A 19,497-nucleotide genomic window follows, 5' to 3' on the forward strand; every position below is an offset into this window, starting at 1 on the left:
CACAAAGGAGGCTCTTGCCCACATTTTCTCCTGCTCCCTCTGCCTCCTGACTGACCTGGTGCTTCCCTGCATGGCCCTACACAGCGCACTGTACCTTTTCTAGTGATCTATGACTATAAACCTCTTCCTTCATGCCAGTCATTTCTATATCTGCATGTTTTCCCATATTTGATTTAAAACAAGTCTTGGGTACTCTTAAAATAGCTTGGTATGTGGTTGCAGGACATCTGATGTGCACAGGTACGGACATCATGTACCAACAGAATGCCAGGTGGCAGGGACAGCCCTGAGTTCTGCATCTAGATGTTTAATTTCAACATGGATTTGTGGGGAGGCAGCAAAGTGCTGGGGGTAAGAGTGTGGGTTCAGGGTCAGAGGGTCTGGGTATGAATGTGGTCCCCTACTTCCCACCCATAAACCACAGTCTTAACTCTTTTACACATCCATTCCTCCTCTGTTAGGATGGGATGATGCCAATAGTACCACCTCACACGGCTGTTGTGAGGATTCAATGAGACGATGAATGCACGGACTGAGCCCAGGGCCTGGTACTTAAGAAACACTCCTAAGGTGAGCTTTTTTATTAACTCATTGTTCAATGTTTATTGAGAAGTAAACCTACAAAATCAAATAGGAATTATTTCTTTATGTTAAATCAAATTTTATATGTCAAAAATGGGTGAATGTTGGTGATTTCGTAGGGTTCAAATCTTAGAAATTCACTTGTCTCTGACATTTTTTTGCTGTCCATTTTAATCCAGGTGAGAACTATATTTCAGGTTTTCCACAGTGACATCTGGAGACTTTGTCTCAAGAAAGCCCCTCTCACTTTAGTTTGTTCAACAGGCTCTGGGAAGACACTCTGTGCTCTTGGTTTTAAATTTTCTACTTTCATCACTGTGTGTTTATAGCAGTAACAGTTTCCAAAAAAAAAAAAAAAAGAAAAATCACACATAACTTCCACACACTCTTTCAGGCAAATAAACATTGTCTCAACTTGCAGTGAAAATAAAACCTTGCTAGTTAAAAAAACTCCCAGGTATTCACAATGAAGCCTCCCTGTTTCCTTGAAACCCTCTAAAATGTGATAAATGACAGGAAGCTTCAAAGAGATATTCGGCAGCATCTTAATGAGAGGCGTGGAAATGGAAATTTACAAAGGATACAACTGCTGCCCACCAGCCAATCACAGGTGGGTTTCTTGAATTAAGCCCGTGCATTGTTTTCATGGGTCATGTAGGTGCAGCATCCCATAATTCCCACAGTCGTGGCACACTGGGGGCCAGGGCGCCTTTCCCTTCCTTGCATGTGGCCACTTGGGATATGCTGCTATCCTGACAGCTGGCATTCTGGCCACAGCACACATTTTAAGCAAATTCCAAACCACTGCTTATATCAATTCAAGGATAAAGTTGTCTGGAAGGAGCGCCACAAGAGAGAGGAGTATCATTAAAATTCCTACGGAATGGCATTTAGTATTACAATAGGGCAGTGTTTCTCAAAGTCCATGACATCAGCCTTTGCATCAGAACCCCAAGTTCTTTTCCAACCACACAGTCTCAGCTCCACCCTCAGATCTCCTGAACTAGAATCTGCAGGCGCGCCCGAGGATCTGCATCTTAAGCTGCCCCACCCAGTGAACCACTGCACCAGGGCTGGCATCTCGTTTGGTTTTTTACGAGGCGCCTCTTAGGTCAGTTTTCTTAAGTAGGTAGCTCAACAATCCACCATTTACTTATTTGTGTGGCTCATTCAACGTTAGTCTCATGAGGTTTCGGAAAGCCTTTCGGATGCATTGGGTTAGGCATGGTCAGGCCTTGGCTTCGTCCTGCTTTGCCCAGATTTGAGGGCCCACTTGGGAAAGCGACCTCCTGCCACTTAGGCACACTGAGCCCTGGATAGGCAGGTTCCCAGAAGGGCCCCAAGTCGGCCCAGAGCCCATCATCCAGGCATAAGCCCTGGAGACGGGACCTGAAAATCGCTTTGGCAGGATCATGCTGTTTAGCATCTAGTTGGAGCCTTTTAAACAAAGCATGTGTATTGACGCAAATAACATACAACAGGATCATCTAAGGCTGAAGGAAAAACCCTGTTAGCCTCAGCACTAGGATTTGGTGCCGTGACTGGCCGGTTATAACGGAAATTCTGGGACTAATGTGACTGGAGCAATAGGCTCGACTGTGGGTCCAGAGTCAACAACGGTCACCATAGCAGCACAAGCCAGCGTTGCCATCAGCACCTCCCTTGGGTTTCCCACCTGCCACCCCTCACTTCTGTAGCTCATCTTTCTGTATTTGTTTGCCTTTGGTATTTTTCTCCTTCCCTCTTCTTTCTTTCCACATTCCCTGTCAACATTTCCTTCTATTTTTTCCCATCTTTGCTGTTTTGTGAAATGTTAGATCTTTCAAAGTTATTTGTTTTGTGTTGAGTTTTCAGGAGTGGAGCAAACAAAACGCAAGCCTTTCTGGGCTGGGCTCCACCACGGGGCTGTCGCTGGGACTTATGTTTCCGAATTTCTGGCATCAGGCCTGCATTCCCATTTTGCCTGGGTCAAAAGTAAAACTGAGTGTTTAAGCATAGTTTAGAGTTACAGCCAGAGCTTGGACAATTAGTTATCAGGGTAATTTCAGAAAACAGGATTTTGCTGCTTGGCTGATCCTGCTTGATAATTCATCCAATGTAGATGGCTGGCTCATCGTAAAATGGCCACTTACTATGCATTAGGGCTGGAGTGAGAAGACCTATGTTCCAGATCTATGAAAACATGCTCACAGCAGTGCTGGAAAAAGGAGGATAAAAATGCAGAAACCAGGGTTATGGATCTTCATGTCACAATGAAGCCCTGTTTGGCTGTGTGTAGGCCGAGCCTGTTCTTTATTAACTGTAAGTAGTTTCTCACAGTACAGAACTATTCCACCAGCCTGAAAATAAAGAAGCGAATAATGTGCATTTCAGTGGGACTTTGTGCGCTGGTGTAAACAGGTGTGGGAGTGTGTTTTTCTCGAACGGGAGATAACATTTACGAGCAGAAAAACGCATCCTGGGAACACAAAAATCCAAAAGCAAATATGAAAAGCACATCTTCTCCCACCTCCTCCCTCAGTGATTCCTCTGCCCCCATGTGCACGTGTGCATGATAAAAGACACTGTCGCGATTATAGAACAATTAAACTTACCATTGTTGTAAGAGCGAAAATTTCCTACAAATTTTATGTATTCATATGTTGGAAATTCCTTTGGGTTCAAGCTGCCTCTGAGAAGATGGCAATAAAACTCTAAATCGTTGTCAGCTGGGCCGTTAAAGGGACAAGGGGAGAGAAAGGGAATATGAGCATTACACAGACTCTAAACGAGTAGCGTCTTCGTGAAACTGGGGTTTTAGTCTACACAAGGCCAGGTTATTTCTCATTATGACAGACTTTTGGACATGGTTTTATAACCTTTGCAGCATAGGTTTCTCCCCCCATAGTTTATAGATATTTTGCATTCCATCCTTGGACCCAGCTCGTCTTAATTTGCTCACAGATGTCTGTGGTTGGTTCTGCCGGCATTGATTAGTTCCGGTTGCTTTCATACAGTATATTAAAATGAAGCTGCTCATATAGAGCTGCTCTCTTTAATTTAATCTTTTCGCTTTGCTTTGAAGGAAAATCAGATGTACAACAGGACAAATTATTCATGGAAAATGGAGTAAGGCTGGAACAACTGCAAGGCACTTCGCTACCTCCGGCCACGTATGTGCTTCATTAAGTGACGTGTGGCTCACGAGGCACCAGGGCCAGCCTTCTCTCCGGGTTGCCAATTTTGAGAAAAACTTAAAAATTCCATAAAACCCGCAAATGTATATAAATAACCAGATGACAGCCTCAGGAGGAGAGAATTTGGATTTTTGGCCTAATTATTCAGTTTTCAGTTGGCATCATATAAATCCAGCATTATAGTGTCCTCCAAAATAAGCAGATTGCTTGCTGATTTTTGTACTTTTGTTACTAAAAGACTCAGGTTAAAAACAAGAAATCTCTTGTATTACATGCAAAACAAGTTATTATTCTTAAGCTCTATGTTTTCAAATTTTCCACATAAAAGTTAAATGTCTTATGTATTCCAAACTCCAGTTTTAGCTTTAAACTTAAAATATACCTTTAAGGGTCTTGGAAATGTTCTGAGTCACACGGAAAATTATTCTTAAAATTAGTCCTCCCTTCTTAATTCATTCTAACCTCCCTTCAAAAATAAAACTATCTTCATATCTTGTAAAATGAGTCAAGTTAAACTTACATTTTACGTATTCTGGGGAGGGGCATTCCGTCACAAGCATATGGGAAGAAAGCATTTTATAAACTTCTGAATGTTCTTGTTCTGGAAGGAAATTTAACAAATTCTGATCCATGACATCTGACTGAAAAGGAAAATAAAGAAAGGTACACACTCACTGACGATGAAAAGCAAAGGAAAAAGCAAACACCAAACATTCATGATAATTCAGAGCTGGTTTCTGAAATGCAAAGTTCAAGACGTGATTTTCTGTGAAGGCTCTCAGTCTGTCACTCTGTAACCTTGAACTGTTATCTAAAAGGTCTGACTTGCTCAGATGGAGGGCCCAAGAGAGAAGTCAGAGTGAAGTCAGACAAACGTGCAGAGTCCTCCTCTCACTGGAGGAGCCCTGTGGCCGACACTCCTGCTTTCTGGCCCGGATGGAGCCCCAGTGCGAGGCGGGCCCTGAGGAGCACAGGGGGTCCCTTCCCTGACCTTTAGGCCAGCAAACTGCTGCCTGTTTATTTCTTGAAGATCTCTAGTGGAAGGAATCAAACTTTTTTTCCTGAGTGCTTGGGCACTGTGAGTACAAAATAAATATATTGTTGAGTTGGATACAGCACCGTCCAATAGAACTGTCTGTGATGGTGGAATGGTCTGTCACCTACACTGTCCGTTATGGAAGCCACTAGCCACAAGGCTACTGAGCACTTAAATGTGGCTAGTGTGATTGAAGACTGAAATTGAAAAATACTATTTTTAATCATATTTAATTTTAATTATTTTAATTGAAATTTGAATAGCCACACATGGCTAGTGGCTCCCATATTGGGTAGTGTAGGTGGAAGCTCACAGTGGAAAGAGACAGGCACGTCTCTATCGCTGCCTCAGTCTCCTTCAGTAAACGCATCCCCTCCTACAGCTGCAAAGGCCATCTGTATACACTCTTCAATTTGTATTCCAGGCAACTCTCTCTTGTGCGTCCTGGCTCCATCTTCCACCTGCCACTCCGAGGCCCCCTGGGGACCACAGATTCATGCATATCCCCAACATCATCATTCTTTCACACCCACACCTTCTCCCCTTGTGTTCTCTGTCCCCATATATGATATTGCCAGCTGGTCACGTGCCCATACCAGACACCCAGGTGGTGGTCTTGACTCCTCCCCATCCTGCCCTCGTTTTTACATCCAAACTGTGTCCAAGTGCTATGAGATTTTCCTCCCTCAAATTCTCTCAGATCCATTCACTTCTCTCTCTTTCTACGGCCTCTACTCTAGTCTAGACCCACCATCGTCTCTTGTCTGGGAATGAATTGGCCAAGCTAGTCTTCCCACCTCAACTTTAGTCCCTGCCCAATTGGTTCTCCAGCAACAGCCAGAAGGAACCTTGTGTCAGATCAAGTCACTACCTTGCTTAAAAACGCCCTTTGTCTTCCAGTTGCTCCCAGGACAAAGCTGAAATTTCTCAATTCATTTATGAGGCTCCGCACGACCTTATAAGCGAAGTTGCCACTCGGACTTCTCCAGCCCTTCAAACTTTCTTTTCTCCAGTTTTCCTGGTTTGCTCTTCCTTCTGGGCCTTCCTCTGCCTAGAACATTCTACACCCTTTCCTTTTGTTCAGCTAACTCCTGTGCATCCTTCAGGTCCCTGCTTTGAAGTCACTTCCTCTGAGAAAGCACCCATGACAGCCCCTCATCCAGGCTGGTGCCCCCAGCCCTGCTGCGCTGGCCTCTGCACCCCTCCACTGTACTTGTTTGCCATTCTGGAACTGCTGCTGAAAGGGCCAGTCCTTGCCTAGATGGTAAAGCCTGCAAGGGACCAGCCCGCATCTCCAGACAGGTGAGAGCCCCAGAGATGGGGTTTGAAAGCTGGCTCTGCCCCCTCCAAGCTGCACGTTGCTCAACTGCAAGACGAGGAAGCTGTGAGGGTTACATGAGCTGATTCGAGTATGCTGCTCACAGAAGGGCGCACAGCAAGCACTCAACAAATGCTAGTGTCATTAGGTGTTTAATGACTATTTACGAAGTGACTAGAAGTTGTCTTGTTCATTCATGTCTTGACCTGTGTACTCTGCCTGGAGCTCCAGGAGAGGGGGGGTCCCTGTCTGCCTTCTCCACCCCCATATCCCTGACATTGAATGATGCTTGGCCTTCAATAAAAATGTGTAGACAGCTGAAAGAAGGGCGTGGCAAGCACTATGACAGAAGTAAAACAAGGGGCTCAGAGAATACTGAGCATGCTGTGCCGAGTCCAAATGTAAGGGGTAACAGAGTCTCCCAGGGACCGGTTCCCAGAGGGAGGAATCCTGGAGTGGAATCTGGGGGACAAGATGATGTCTGCCAGGTGGCCAGGGTGCTCCAGGTAGGAGGCACAGCACACACAAAAGCGTGGAGGTGGGAGCCATTACTGCAGTACAGGGGAGGACAGGAGCCCTGGGGGAGGGGGAGGTTGCAAAGGGAAGTAGGGCCCAGAGTATAGAAGACCTCAAAGGAGTTAGCACTCCATCCTGCGTGCCCGGAGGACCCCCTGAGGGACCTAAAGGAAGGGAGGACAGGACTGCACTTGTATTTTAAAGAGACCCCTTTAGTGATCTGAGGAGGGAGTGAAGACAGGCAGCCAGGCCAGTGATGGTCAGAGTCTGAACAGACACAGGGAAGTGGAGATGGAGAGGAATGGACAGAGTCCAAGCCGTTCCTTCAACAACATACTCCAGCCAATACTGACTCAGGGCTCCCGTGCGCCAGCCACTGCTGTAGGCCCTGGAAAGAAGCACAACAAGGCAGGCAAGTTCCCCCCAGCCTGCAGCCAGCATTTTAGGGGGTGCAAGGAAGGTGGACACCACTTGGTGGCTGATGGAGGACCGGAGGAGGGAAGGGAGGGACTCTGGGGGCTCCAAGGCTCCTAGCTTGGATGCACCCATTTTGATCTCTGTGGACAAAGCCTCTGCAAACCAGCTCACTAGCCTGCGCTATCATTTTCTCATTCTAGCTTCTCCAAGTTCTTATGATGGTCTTGATTTTTATTTTAAGCCCATTCCTTTTAGTTTTTTAGAAGATGACTAATGCTCACAGATGACAGTAGTCTTTCTCCTTAAAGACATTTCAGAGACTTGGAAATGATAACTAAGTCACTCATGGTCCTTTCTTGGAGGGCCAGTGGGAAGGAAGCCCACTTCCCCCGATGCTGAGTACGGCAGACAGCAGGGCTGCGGGCTGCCTGGCCTAGGTGCTCCTGTGGAAGAGAGTTGGCAGGTCAGAGGGCTCAGGCTATAGGTTCTGCACAGAACAAAGACAAACACTGGATGGAGGTTGGAGGAGGTATGCTGTGGGGGGCCTGTTAGGATTATGAGTTAATACATGGACAGGTCTCAGAATTGTGCTTGGCATAGAGCAAGTTCTTTACATGCATTTGCTATTATATTACGATTATGTCATTTCCATGTGCTGAAAACCAACACAAACAATGATAATTTGAAAATTTAAACCCTAGTGCTTACAGGAGAGTAAATTATATCTGCAATTGAACTGTCCCTTGAATGAGCTGAGCTCTGTTTATTAAAATGACAGCAATTACGGAGACAAGGGAGGGAACGTGCCATCTGCAGCCTTCTTCACAGCTGAATCAGGAGTATCATTTACCTGGTGGGGTGGAAGCTTCTCCATCCCAACTTACTGAAATGTCCTCGGCTGATTTATCAAGAACCCTTTTTTGGGTTTTGCTATGAATGCGTGCCCTAAATCCCAAATTTCACATCTCCCCCATTTTCTCTTGAGGCACCTCGAGAGCCTGTGGATGATCTGATCGGGCTGTGGAAGCATTTTCCTCTTTCCCTTTGAACTAGCAGCACCAGCTCCACTGCACCCAGCAGTCAAGTGAGCCTGCGCAAGGAGCACACATGAGCTGGCTAGCTGAGCTGGAAGTGGGCTGGGCGGGAACACAGCTCAGGAATGTCCCTAAGAGGCCCCAGCAGCTCTGGCTGGAGATCTGTGTGGGCCACAGTTGGAAGGGGCAATGGTGAGAAGTCCTTGAGAAGCCTCCCTTTGAGAAGAGGCAGGAACGGGCTCGGGGAAGCAGTCAGGGCCTTGGTCTCCCTCAACGACCTGGAAGGTGGAGGCATATTTGATACGCTTTGATTTAGTTTAGATTCAGAATCAAAGTGATGGCTAAATAGTTACGATTTCAGAAGACAGTATAGAGAACAGCTTTGACCTTGAAGTAATGGGGAATTAAGACATAAAAAGCCTCAACTATAATTTCTGTTCATCCAAAGAACCTAAAGAGAGGGAAAGGTAAGCCACAAAACGAGAGAAGATGTTTGTGACACATATATCTGTGGTGTAAGGTGCAGCCTAAAGTTAAGGTTCCACGTCATGCACTGCCTCATTATCTGGCAAAACCGGGAGGGCCACAACTGGCCTTACTGGAAGTTCTCCTCCACTCTGTCCCCATGGATAAGGTCCCTGTGCTAAAGAAGCTTCCTTTTAAGGGGACCAGGCACAGTTCCCACTCATCCCTGAGCAATGAGTTTAGTCCCCTGCCAGCCTACAGAATTATTCAAACAAGCCAATCTCACTCCTGTGGGGACCGGGGGCACCCCCCCCCCCACCTTGTTACTACAGGGCCTGCCTCCACAGCCCCTGCTGGTTCACTGTTCCCAAGGGCAGCTCTCATGTGGCCCTGTGTGGCAGCTAGTGTCCTCCTCCCCTGGGCTGAGAGTACATGTGACTGACACACTGCTGTCAGTCACATCTGTCCAGTGTCAGGCGTCGCATGGTCAGCCATCCCTGCAACCCTGGGGCAGAGTGAGTAGGAGGTGATTAAAACCATACCTGACAGAGGACTAGCATCCAGAACATGGAGAGAACACTTACAAATCATTACAAGAAAACGCTCAGAAAACTCATTAGGAAAATGGCAAAATACTGAACAAGCACTTCACAAAAGAGGAAATCCAAATGGCTAACAAACACACACAAAGACACTCAAGCTTATTAGTAACTGGGAGAGAAGCAAAGTAAAACTCCATAAGAGCCAGCCTGAAGGGCCTACTGGTTCAAGTTCCGCACTTTCCGCTTTGGTGGGCTGGGTTTGGTTCCCGGGCTTGGAACTACACCCCCCGTCTGTCAGTAGCCATGCTGTGGTGGTGGCTCACATAGAAGAACTAGAAGGACTTACAACTAGATATACAACTATGCACTGGGGCTTTGGAGAGGAAAAAATAAGGAAGATTGGCAACAGCTGTCAGCTCAGGCTGACTCTTTCCCAGCAAAGAAAAACCAAACATAAGAGGTTGGTTGAGAGTTTTAAGGTGTTTGTCTCTCTCAGAGGATATTATTATTATTATTGAAAAAAAACCAAAACACACAACTCCATGAGATACCTTCAGACACCAGGCTGACAAGAACTGAGAAGCCTGCCAATCCTGAGCTCTGCTGACACAGAGCACCTGGAACTCTGCACCCTGCTGGGACGCGGTGAATGCGTGCAAGCACGAGGGAAACAATCTGGTGTTATCTAGTAAGGGTGAAGGGGTACCTACCCTACAACCCAGCATTCTACACACGGTCAGTTCTCTAAGGGACGCTTGCAAATGTTCCTCAGGAAATACATATAGCATGCTCGCAGAAGCACTTCCTAAGAGTTCCAAGCTAGAATGGACCGGTAATTGCAGCTCGTTCTTGCAGTGGAGGACTACGCAGCAATGAGAAAGAACTGACAACAGCTACAACTCACAGCGTGAGATGGACGAATCTCACAGACAGTGTTGAGCAAAGGAGAAATCACAAAGAGTACATTTTTCTATGACTCTACTTACATAAAGTTCAACAAAAGGCAGTACTAAATTATAGCGTTTAGCGATGAATTAAAAGTTGATAAAACTACAAAGAAAAACAAGGAAACGACGATCTTCAAAGTCAGGGAAACTGTCCTCTCCAGGAAGAGGGTGGGGTGTGATGAGAAAGGAGCAGACAGGAGCTGCTACGGTCCTGGCCATGTTCTGTTTTTAACCTCAGGGACAGCTACATGTATGTCTGTGCTCACTTTATCATTAATTTAAAAATAAAACATACTTCTGTCTGTGTGCTATATAAAAATAAAAAATAGTCTAACTGGCGGCCTGGACTCTTAACCTGTGAGTTAACCTCTCAGCTCTGATCTGCAGCCACATCTGTCGGGGCCCCTCCTAGGCAGAGCGCCCCCCAGCTCTGCCCAGACAGAGCTGCCTCTGATAAGATGGATGAGGTGGGTTCCTCCAGCAGGTGAGGGCAGGGCGGGGAAGGAAGGGCAGAGGGATGTTTTCTGGAAAGCGTTTCAGGGCCTTGGCCTTGCTGCTGCAATTCGTGGTGATGTAAGCCATGGGGCTCTGTCTTTTCTTTTCTGTGACTTCTTCTCCCTGCTGTGACCCATGGGAACTTGGCCCCATGTGCCCCCTTGACCTTGCACTTCTTGCTGGAGCTTCCACTTGGAGAACCAGCGTTATACGGACGTCCTTTTTGGCCTGTGGATTTCTCCAACTTCATAACCACTTGTGCCTAGGTTATTTTCTTTGGGGGAGGTTGTGTTATCCATGACCTTATTTCTCATGTCCAAGGCACTTCCCACTCTTGTCAAGCTGTTTGCAATTGCTTCCGATGCAGCAGCCCCATTTATGAACGCAGTCCTTCGCTCCATGAACATTTAGGCACATGGGTATCACACTCAGGGCTGAGGACAGGACTTCTGCCTTAAGGGCTTAGCAAAGTCCAGCCCATCAGGCAAACATCAAATTCATTAACAAATCAGAAAAGCAATCCGGGAAGTTAAATTTTTAAAAACTCAAACAAAAGTCCAAACAGGAAGCACAGTGCCCACTTTGGGTCTCATCTGGTTTGGCCTCAGCCATACTCTTTCCCAGTTCTGTTCACGGCACGTGGACTTTTCCTGAAAGGTTTTCGTCCCAGAAGCCCCCTTTAGCCTGGTCTTCCACCAGCGTGCTCATCCCCTGTGCCCGTGTTTCTCCTTTACTGCCCGGGTTCACGCTAGACGCCGAAATGTGCTGATGTGCCCACCATGGGAAAGTTTTGACTTTATCTTAAAAGCATTTTCTGCTTGACCTGTGTTTTTCTCTCTTTTCTCTGTCAAACTGGAAAAGAAAGTTCTAGGATGTTTCAGCAGGAAGTCGCCGTACAGAAATCTATCATGCAAACTTTTGCTACGTCTGAGTTTCTCGGAGTAGGAAGGAAGCAGAGAGAGACTTGACGGCTGACAGTCTCAAAAGAAGAAAGGAATTCTTGCTGCTCTTCCTCTCTCCCCTCCACTGAGGTCCTCCAATCCCGGCCACACAGTGAGACCCAGCCCCCAGCATGCCAGTCGATGACACCAATGGGGGCACTGTTGCCGGGGCCCATGGCCTCCTGTCCCCTGCCCACGCTGTGTCCCTGCTGGCCATGCAGCCCCTCAATGGCCACCTCTTCCACGAACACTGACCACTGCCTTTCAGTTCCTCATTCTCTCCCTTCCTGACCACCCACCCAACCCTGAGAACATTCAACATTACTCTGTCTTTACAGAGAATTCTGAGTAAGGGTTAAGCACCAGGTTCTGAGTTCAAATCGCAGCCCCACCACTTGCTGGCTGCGGGACCTTAACCTCTCTGTGCCTCAGTTTCCTCATCTGTGAACAGGGGTAACAACCTACTTCATAGGGTCATTGTCACGATCAATAAGGATAAGGAAAGTGAGTGTGATAGAGCCCTGGATCTGTGCCAGGCCCTCTTCTAAGTACTTCACACACATTAACGCATGTAAGGGGCTCCTAACGGCGCCTGTACATAGTAAGTGCTCAATAAATGTGAGCTATTTTTCTCTTAGGCTCTAACTGTTAACAGGTGAAATCTCTCAACAAAATTGCAAACCTTTAAGGAAAGACATCTCATAGGGTCTGTCTGAATCACTGCATCACCTGTGAACAGGTCCTGGGCTCACACTGAGTCATAAATAAGTCCAGATTGAAGTGAACTAAACTGAAAGCAGAATTCCTAAGTGGCAACCCAAATCCTTGGCATCAGAAAGACACCAGAGCAGAGTGGTGACAAGTTTGAGCTCTGCAGTCAGCAGTGCCTGGTTTAGGCCCTTCTCTGCCCCTCGCTGGCTGGGCCACCTTAGGTTTCCTCCTCCATAAAGTGGAGGTAATGGAGGTATGACTCCCAGACCAGCTCCTCCGCAAAACCGGCGGTATGCTGATTGACACCAGGGAAGTTCCCATCCTTAATCACCCTTGTCCACCCACGGGCAAAGGATACAAGTGAATGCTAAGCAAAAAGGGGGAAGAAGGTGATGATCTTGGTAAAAACTGGATAATGTAAGTTAGATGGAAATAGAAGTTAAATTTGGGGACTGTCCATCCCGGGCTCACCTCCACTGGGGAACTTAAGGGAGACGCGGTGTGTTTCTGGGTGTGGATCTATATATAGGCACTTAATATGCATTCATTCGGGTCGAGTACTGATAAATTAGAGTCATGGTCATTTCTGGCCCTTCCAGAATTAGAAAATAATTCATAAAGGTGATCCTAAATTGCTCTATAATTTCAAATCAGAAGAATTCCTCACTTACTTTCTAAGTCCTCTCTGCCATGTTTGGCAACTGGGTCATCAGATAATTACAAGAGCATAAAGCAGAACAGTGCAAATCCTGTTTACCAAACAGGCTCCTGCATCTCGTTCCCAGGTCATTAAGAGGCTACGTTTCATTGCCTTCAATCAGTGCCTCTCACCACCCAATCCTGTCCATTCAATACAAAACATAACCCCTCCAAAAAACCAGCCCATCTCTGCTTTCCTCAGCCAGCCTCAGAGCAGCCCAGAGAAAGCGGCTGGCTTGATGGGGGTCCCTTCTGTATTCCCCACACGGCCTCATCACTATTCTCCCAGCCTGAGACAAAACGCAAGCTGACACCGCACCCTCGACTCCTTAGTGCTAGATGAGAATGAGCCTCTTCTGAGGGCTCTCAAGAGGAGCAAGAACCCCCAGCCTAACGCACCCTGACAACGGTGCAGGGAATGGCTGAAACTCAAAGGTTAGACGGATCATGGCGTAAAGCAAAGGCCTCTGCCTAGCAGAGTAAAAAATCCCTTTCTGGGCTACAACACGCAGTGACTGGCAAAGGAAAAATGTGGACGGAGGCTTCGATCTCCACACGGCACCATCTGCAGGAATGATGGAATGGGGAGTGGCTTCTGAGGAAAAGTACGACCCAGGATGATGTGGAATCCTGGGCTCATTAGCAAAGCTGGAATCATCACCCCAACGAGATGAGGTGAGCTGCCTACAGAACAAGGTCACGCTGCTCCCCGCCAGCAGTGGCTAAGTGGAGGCAACCATGTCCTCCAGCATCTTCCTGGCCCAGGATTTCCTACCTACAGGAACCCAGGGCAACCTGTTGCCATCCTCATCACATACCCTGCCTCCCATCCACCGATGATATGCCGGGGGTGGGGAGTGGTAGGGGTTAGGCGGTTTGGTGGGGCTTGTAGGGAGGAGAGAGAAGAGAAGATGTTTTATCCCAATCAGACCCACAGGCTGCTCCTGTTATAGCTGTCACTCAACGTCAGGGTCTGTGGGGATAAATCACGGCGTGGCGGGAAATGGAAGGCTGGCCGGATGCCTATGAGGGGCCATCAAACGTGGACCCTCCACCAGTCAGGAACTGCTCTGTGAATCAGTTCATCCTAAATGGGGGGGAGGGTTACACAGAGCCAGCAAGGCCCCTGCAGAGAGGGGGGAGTCACTATTAGGGAAGGAGGGAGGGAGGAACACCTAGGAGGGGCTCTGACCATGTCATGCCCACCCCACCTCTGCCTGGCTCCCCCTGGAATTCGGAGCTGGCCCCCTTCTCTCTGCCTGCACAATCCTCCTTATTCCCCGAGGCCTACCTGGTCCAATAACGTCTTCTCAGAGTATTTCAACTCCCTGGGGTCGTCCCGTTGCTGAACCGCTACCACCGGTAAATATCACAACCTACTTGCAACCTCAGTCATGTCCCTAGTGATCCCCAAACCAGGGCCCATCTCCAACCATCGGCGGCACAGTCCTCGACCAGCTCTCAGTGGACCCAGGACGTCAGCTTTTCCCTTTGCAGGACGTCTATCAGCCTCTGTAAAGACCCTGAGCTCTGCTAACTGTGCTGCGACTCTCTCATGGGTCCACTGCTCCTGCGCAATTTCTGGGGCACAGAAGGGTCAGAGCGCCCGCTCCAGGTCTGGCCTTGAGGAGACCATGGCGTCCTGCTTGTTCCAGGGCAACACATGCCGGCACCCGCCCTAGCCCCTGGAAGGCCCCCGGGACCTTGGCCTCCTCGGCCTGGTCGAGGGCAGTTCTTCACCCTCCTTACACGCAGACCCCCGCATCCCTGCACCACCCCCGAGCTGAGATCTGAATGGGTTTCCAGGAGAGGTGATAACGTGCACTGGCAAAGGCCGTCAGAGCAGAAACTCACCGGTAAATGCCCGAGGAGAGGCGTGATACTGTCAGAAACGTAGAGGATGCTGCCGTCCGGTGTCACCGCGATGATGAAACCATCTAATGCCTGCGGAAAACGCCACAGTTGAAGGCACCTTCGTCAAGCTTTTATGGAGGAGGATGTCAGCGAAGCAAAGGACCCCCTATTATGACACTGACATTGTCTAGTAACCTTAGAATATTTCCATGAATAACTCCACAGCACTTTTCTGCCCTGCACACAGGATGGTTTCCTACACAGAATTTGTCTAGCCCACACAAAGTGCTCACAAAAGCTCTTTGAGGCTCAGTGAAAAATCTGACTATTGGTATCATGAAACAAAATTTAGCCATGGAAATTACCCAAGTAGTTTTAATGATAAGCTAACTATTGAGCTGGATCAGAAATATCACAATTACCATGAAAAGATGTCAGGGATATCTTATGGTCCCTATCTCCTACCCTCAATATCACTTCGACTTCAGGGTAAACATTTACCGAAAGTATCAGGCCTAAGAGATGCATTAAAAACAGAAAGTGTGCCTGTTGGTCAGGGTAGACCTCTGCTTACATTCACTGCCACAAAAGAAATACCTCCTGAAGGAAATGTTTGTAAAGAACATTCACATTATTCTACTGAAGTAACAAGTAAGGGCTGAGGCGGAAGCACCGTGTAACTCAACTGGATCCACAAGGCATTTCAGAATGTCTGAAAAACGCTTTCGTTTAAAAGATTTTACTGAGTGCCTACTGTATGCCCTGCTCTGGGGGCTTGTGAGAGAAAAGAGAAGGTTTAGACACTCAACGTTTTTTCACAGACACTTCTGCAGTTTTGTTTTTAGATTCCTTATTGGATGCTCCTAATGCTTTCATAAGACACATCTGAACATTGATCTCTAGAATTCAGACTATGTAAGGCAGCAGAGAATGGGGCGGTGCTGGGAACTGTCTATTTGGGTGCACCGAGCCCACCTCACCAGAAAACGCATCTTTGAGGGAGTAATACACTCAGGTGGGCTGTCACTGTACTCTATCACTGTTGCTTTACTGGCTGTGTCTTTGAAAGACCGTCTTCCCCAAGTATGGGAATTTTGCCACTTTGGGGAAAAAAAACCCCCAAACTGAAAAATGTGCTTAGAAAGTTCTGGAAACATTTCGTATGCTCAGCTAGATTCTCCCAGGATGTTGCTGAGGCTCTGCACAGCCGACAGGGCTGTAATGCCATCAAGTTAGGAGGGTGTGGCTAAGTGCACCGTGGCAGCAGAGACTGGAAATTGTCCACTAACTGTGTGAAGAGTACCGTTACAACGTGCCAAAATGAGAGCGAATTCTTTTCACCAGGAAAATTAACGCTAGGGTCATTTATTATTTTACACTTACATATTGCAGGATTTAAGACTGAAAAGTATATTGAAGTGTATTTCTAAGCAGATCTCATCCTTTTCAATTACATCAGTGGTTTTCAACGCTGGGCAATTTTGGCCCCCAGGGGACATCTGGCAATGTCTGGAAACATTTTTGGTCGTCACTACTTGGTGTGAGAGCTGCTGGCATCTAGTGGGTACCGGCCAAGGATGCTGTGAAACATCCCACAATGCACAGGACGCCCCCACATCAAAGAATTATTAGGTCCAAAATGTCCATACTGCCGAGGTTGAGAAACCCTGGTTTAGACCTTATGGTGAACCAGAGGTACATCCTAGTAACTTTTATTTCTTTTTCCCTCAAGTATTTTTCTAAATTGTTTTTAAAATTGTATCTGCAGCACTCCTGGAGGTGAATTTCTTTAAGAAGTGGGGGCACTGCTGATGATGTCAGCCGAAGCTTTTTGGAAAAAGCAGACTAAAATACTGGCACAAGTAGGAGCAATACAAATTATCTCCTTGCACCGTGAGCCCATGCCCCTCTTGAATTCGTAAAGCAAGTGGGTGTTAAAAAGCTAAAGGTATTTATAGATGGAAGATAACTTTCATCAGCTCATTGGCATTTTCCATCAAACGCACAAGAACTGCGCTGAGTCACTGCTTTGAGAACACTTGCTCCGGTTTTAGAAGTCCCGTCAGCAGCATTCGAGAGACACTCAACAGAATGTGACTGCAAAGTGATGTGCCCCTCTCAAGGCAAAGGTGCCTTTGAGAGGAGCTTCAGAGACGCCAAAGGTGCCATAATGGTCCAAATATTATACCTGCCACACCCCAGGGGGAAATGAAGCCACCCCTTTCCCGATTCTGATGGAATCTTTCTGCATTCTCTGGGACGCCCTCTGGGCTAAGAGAAAAGATCGCTGTAGTTTTCTGAATAAAGTCCAGAAACACCACAAACTCCCTAGTCATCGGTCAACAAAAGCTTTCCTCCTTTTGAGTCTACCTGTTCAAATGCTTGTGGCTACGATCTTGGCCAGCTTACACTTCACCAGTGTGACTGGTCTGCAACCAAGTCATTTTTGTTCTTTCAAACTCCACAGCTGCGTGAGCCCTCCAGGAGTCCGGTTTAGGGCCTTTTTGAGAGAAGAGGGAGGAAGGAAGGATTCACAGCCAGAAGGCACGAGCAGGTCAGTGCCCTGGGGCCTGAGGGGTTCTGTTCTCATTTAAAATGGGAACCTCCTGGTTGCTAAGATATGGCGTCTGGACTCCTCGTGTTCCCTGAAATGACTCTGAAAAAGGAGAAGGCCGTGCAGCTGGCACGGGACACACAGCATGAAGAAGTTACACAGTGGAGAATGATGACATCATCCTGTGGGGGCCACTGCTGGGGCTCGGACCCTCGGGAGAAGATAGGGGAGGCTGCCGCTACTCACCACCGGGTCTGCGTCTACTGGAGAGCAACAGGTTAGAATAGAAGCCTAAAACAGCAGAGAGAAGTCAAAAGGAGTAGCTGCTGGGTTTCCCAGCCTCCTCAAAGCTGCAGCTCACCCAGGAGGCCCGCCTGCTGTACAGGCTTCATTTCAGGTCCAGTTCTCTCATCTAGCATGATTCCTTTAGATCGGCTTCAAGGAGTTTATCTTGGGAGCAGGAGAAAGTGCAGAAGGAATAGCCATACGAATCTAAAATCTTCTTTCTCTAGAAATTCTAGTGTCCTGAATCTTAGTCCTCCCTTTCAGCCTGGATATTTATCCATTTTTAATTTTGTAAAAGTCATGTTTCCCCAAATACTTTTGATATCTTGAAACTCACTGGAAAAAGAAAAAGGTTGTGCTCTTAAAAAGGCTCTTAAAAAGAGGCTGGGTGCTGTAGGGTTATGCGTTTTAACCACTTTTTCCTAAGAATTAAAAGACAAAATGATTTATGCAAAGTAGTATAATGATGCATTAATTCAACATTCTATTTCACAAGCTGCTCTAAATTTAATATACTTAAAATGCATTGCTTCTGGAGAAAGCTCTGTATTTTCTTTAAATATAGCTCACATGTAGATTTAAGTACCTTTCATTTTATGCAAATTTTCATTAATGCGTTTATATTTCATAATATTTGGACATCTTCATTCTGGCATTTTCTTACTCCAGTACTTTCTGTTTCCTGCATAGTTAATTTATGTAAATTAAAGTTTACATCAGTCTTATATAGGCACATAAGACGAGATATAGAAAGATTTAGCCCAAGAAGCCACTTTCCAAAAACCCTGCCAGGAACCACTGACACACAGCCAGGGTCTAACTTCCGTTTGCTGACCTCATCTGTCCCAGTTTTCGTCTTCTCGCTCAAGGGCCCAGACATGCCACGTCTGGGGCTTTCTCTCCCTCCACGGTCACATCCATGGTCTCCCAGTCTTAGCCCCAGTTTAGAATTCGGAGCTCTGAGCCAGACATTTTTGCAGACTTACCCTCATGTGTACAGAGAGATTTCACTCATATATAAACATCTGACATCGAGGAAGGCCATTCACTCAGATCAGCCAGATTTCTGCAGGTGGGTGTGGGCGCCTGACTGTCTAGGGTAAGAAACGTGAGCACCTCTCTCAGCGCAGAAGGGGTGTGTGCTGGGTGGGGAGGCAGAGGGTTACCTATGGCTGTGACACCCACCTGTCATGTTGATGTAATAGGAGCTCAAGTTTAACTTTAAAAGAAGACTTTTGTTTTCAAAATGTGTTCTACTAAGGGAAAATATTATTGCATTCTGAAAAGGAGACTGTCTGAGCCAAAAGACGGTGCAGAGATATAATCTTTCCTCTCTCCTTCCTCTTGCTCTACCTACCTCCAACCTGGCCACCCCCACGCACCCGGTGTCCTCTAGTTGGGTGAGGATGGGTGGGCCCGCCCTGCCATCAGTGCCGTGACCGTACACACCCTGTTCCGTTCGGGGATCCTTGCTTACACTGCCCAACTCAGTAGCCAAAACACAAGCAACAGTGTGCAGAGCTTCAGAGGGGGTTCTGTTTCAAGACCTCTTTCCAGGGTCAAGAACAGTTGTTTACTTTGGGACAGGTCTTATCTGGAACAAGCAGCTACACTTTGATTTGCAACCCATTAAGCTAATCTGAAAGTGCAGTCTCACCTCCAACATCAGCTGGGTGAATTCTTCATTACTGAGGAACGAAGGCTTCCAGTCCTGCTGAACGTCGCAGGTTTCCGTTTGCGCTGAGACTTCTAAAAAAAAAAACAGAAATAAGCTTTTATATTCAAAGGCACCTAGAAATTGGAATTAACAAGTGAAGTACATGTAATTTTGTGTAAACCTCTGTGTAGTTTAATTAAAGAAGCCAGTATAAGGAGATATGTTACCCTGATTTCCAAGGACTGTGAACTTTGGATGTAATGGGCTT

At 47.0% G+C, this 19,497-nt stretch overlaps 1 protein-coding gene across 3 annotated transcripts in view; it reads right to left on the reverse strand.

Moving 5' to 3' along the window:
* NPAS2 (neuronal PAS domain protein 2) overlaps positions 1 to 19,497 on the reverse strand; it is a 158,484-nt gene that overhangs the window by 36,876 nt on the left and 102,111 nt on the right. For all 3 annotated transcript variants that reach the window (XM_044772984.2, XM_070511610.1, XM_070511611.1), the window contains exons 4-7: positions 19,230 to 19,321; positions 14,734 to 14,823; positions 4,279 to 4,399; positions 3,177 to 3,290 (exon numbers count right to left, since the gene is read on the reverse strand). In XM_044772984.2, coding sequence (XP_044628919.2) covers positions 3,177 to 3,290; positions 4,279 to 4,399; positions 14,734 to 14,823; positions 19,230 to 19,321 — 417 coding nt within the window. The remainder of the gene's footprint in view (positions 1 to 3,176; positions 3,291 to 4,278; positions 4,400 to 14,733; positions 14,824 to 19,229; positions 19,322 to 19,497) is intronic.

Source organism: Equus asinus, chromosome 6 (genome assembly GCF_041296235.1).
Source record: "Equus asinus isolate D_3611 breed Donkey chromosome 6, EquAss-T2T_v2, whole genome shotgun sequence".
Classification (NCBI taxonomy): Eukaryota; Metazoa; Chordata; class Mammalia; order Perissodactyla; family Equidae; genus Equus; species Equus asinus.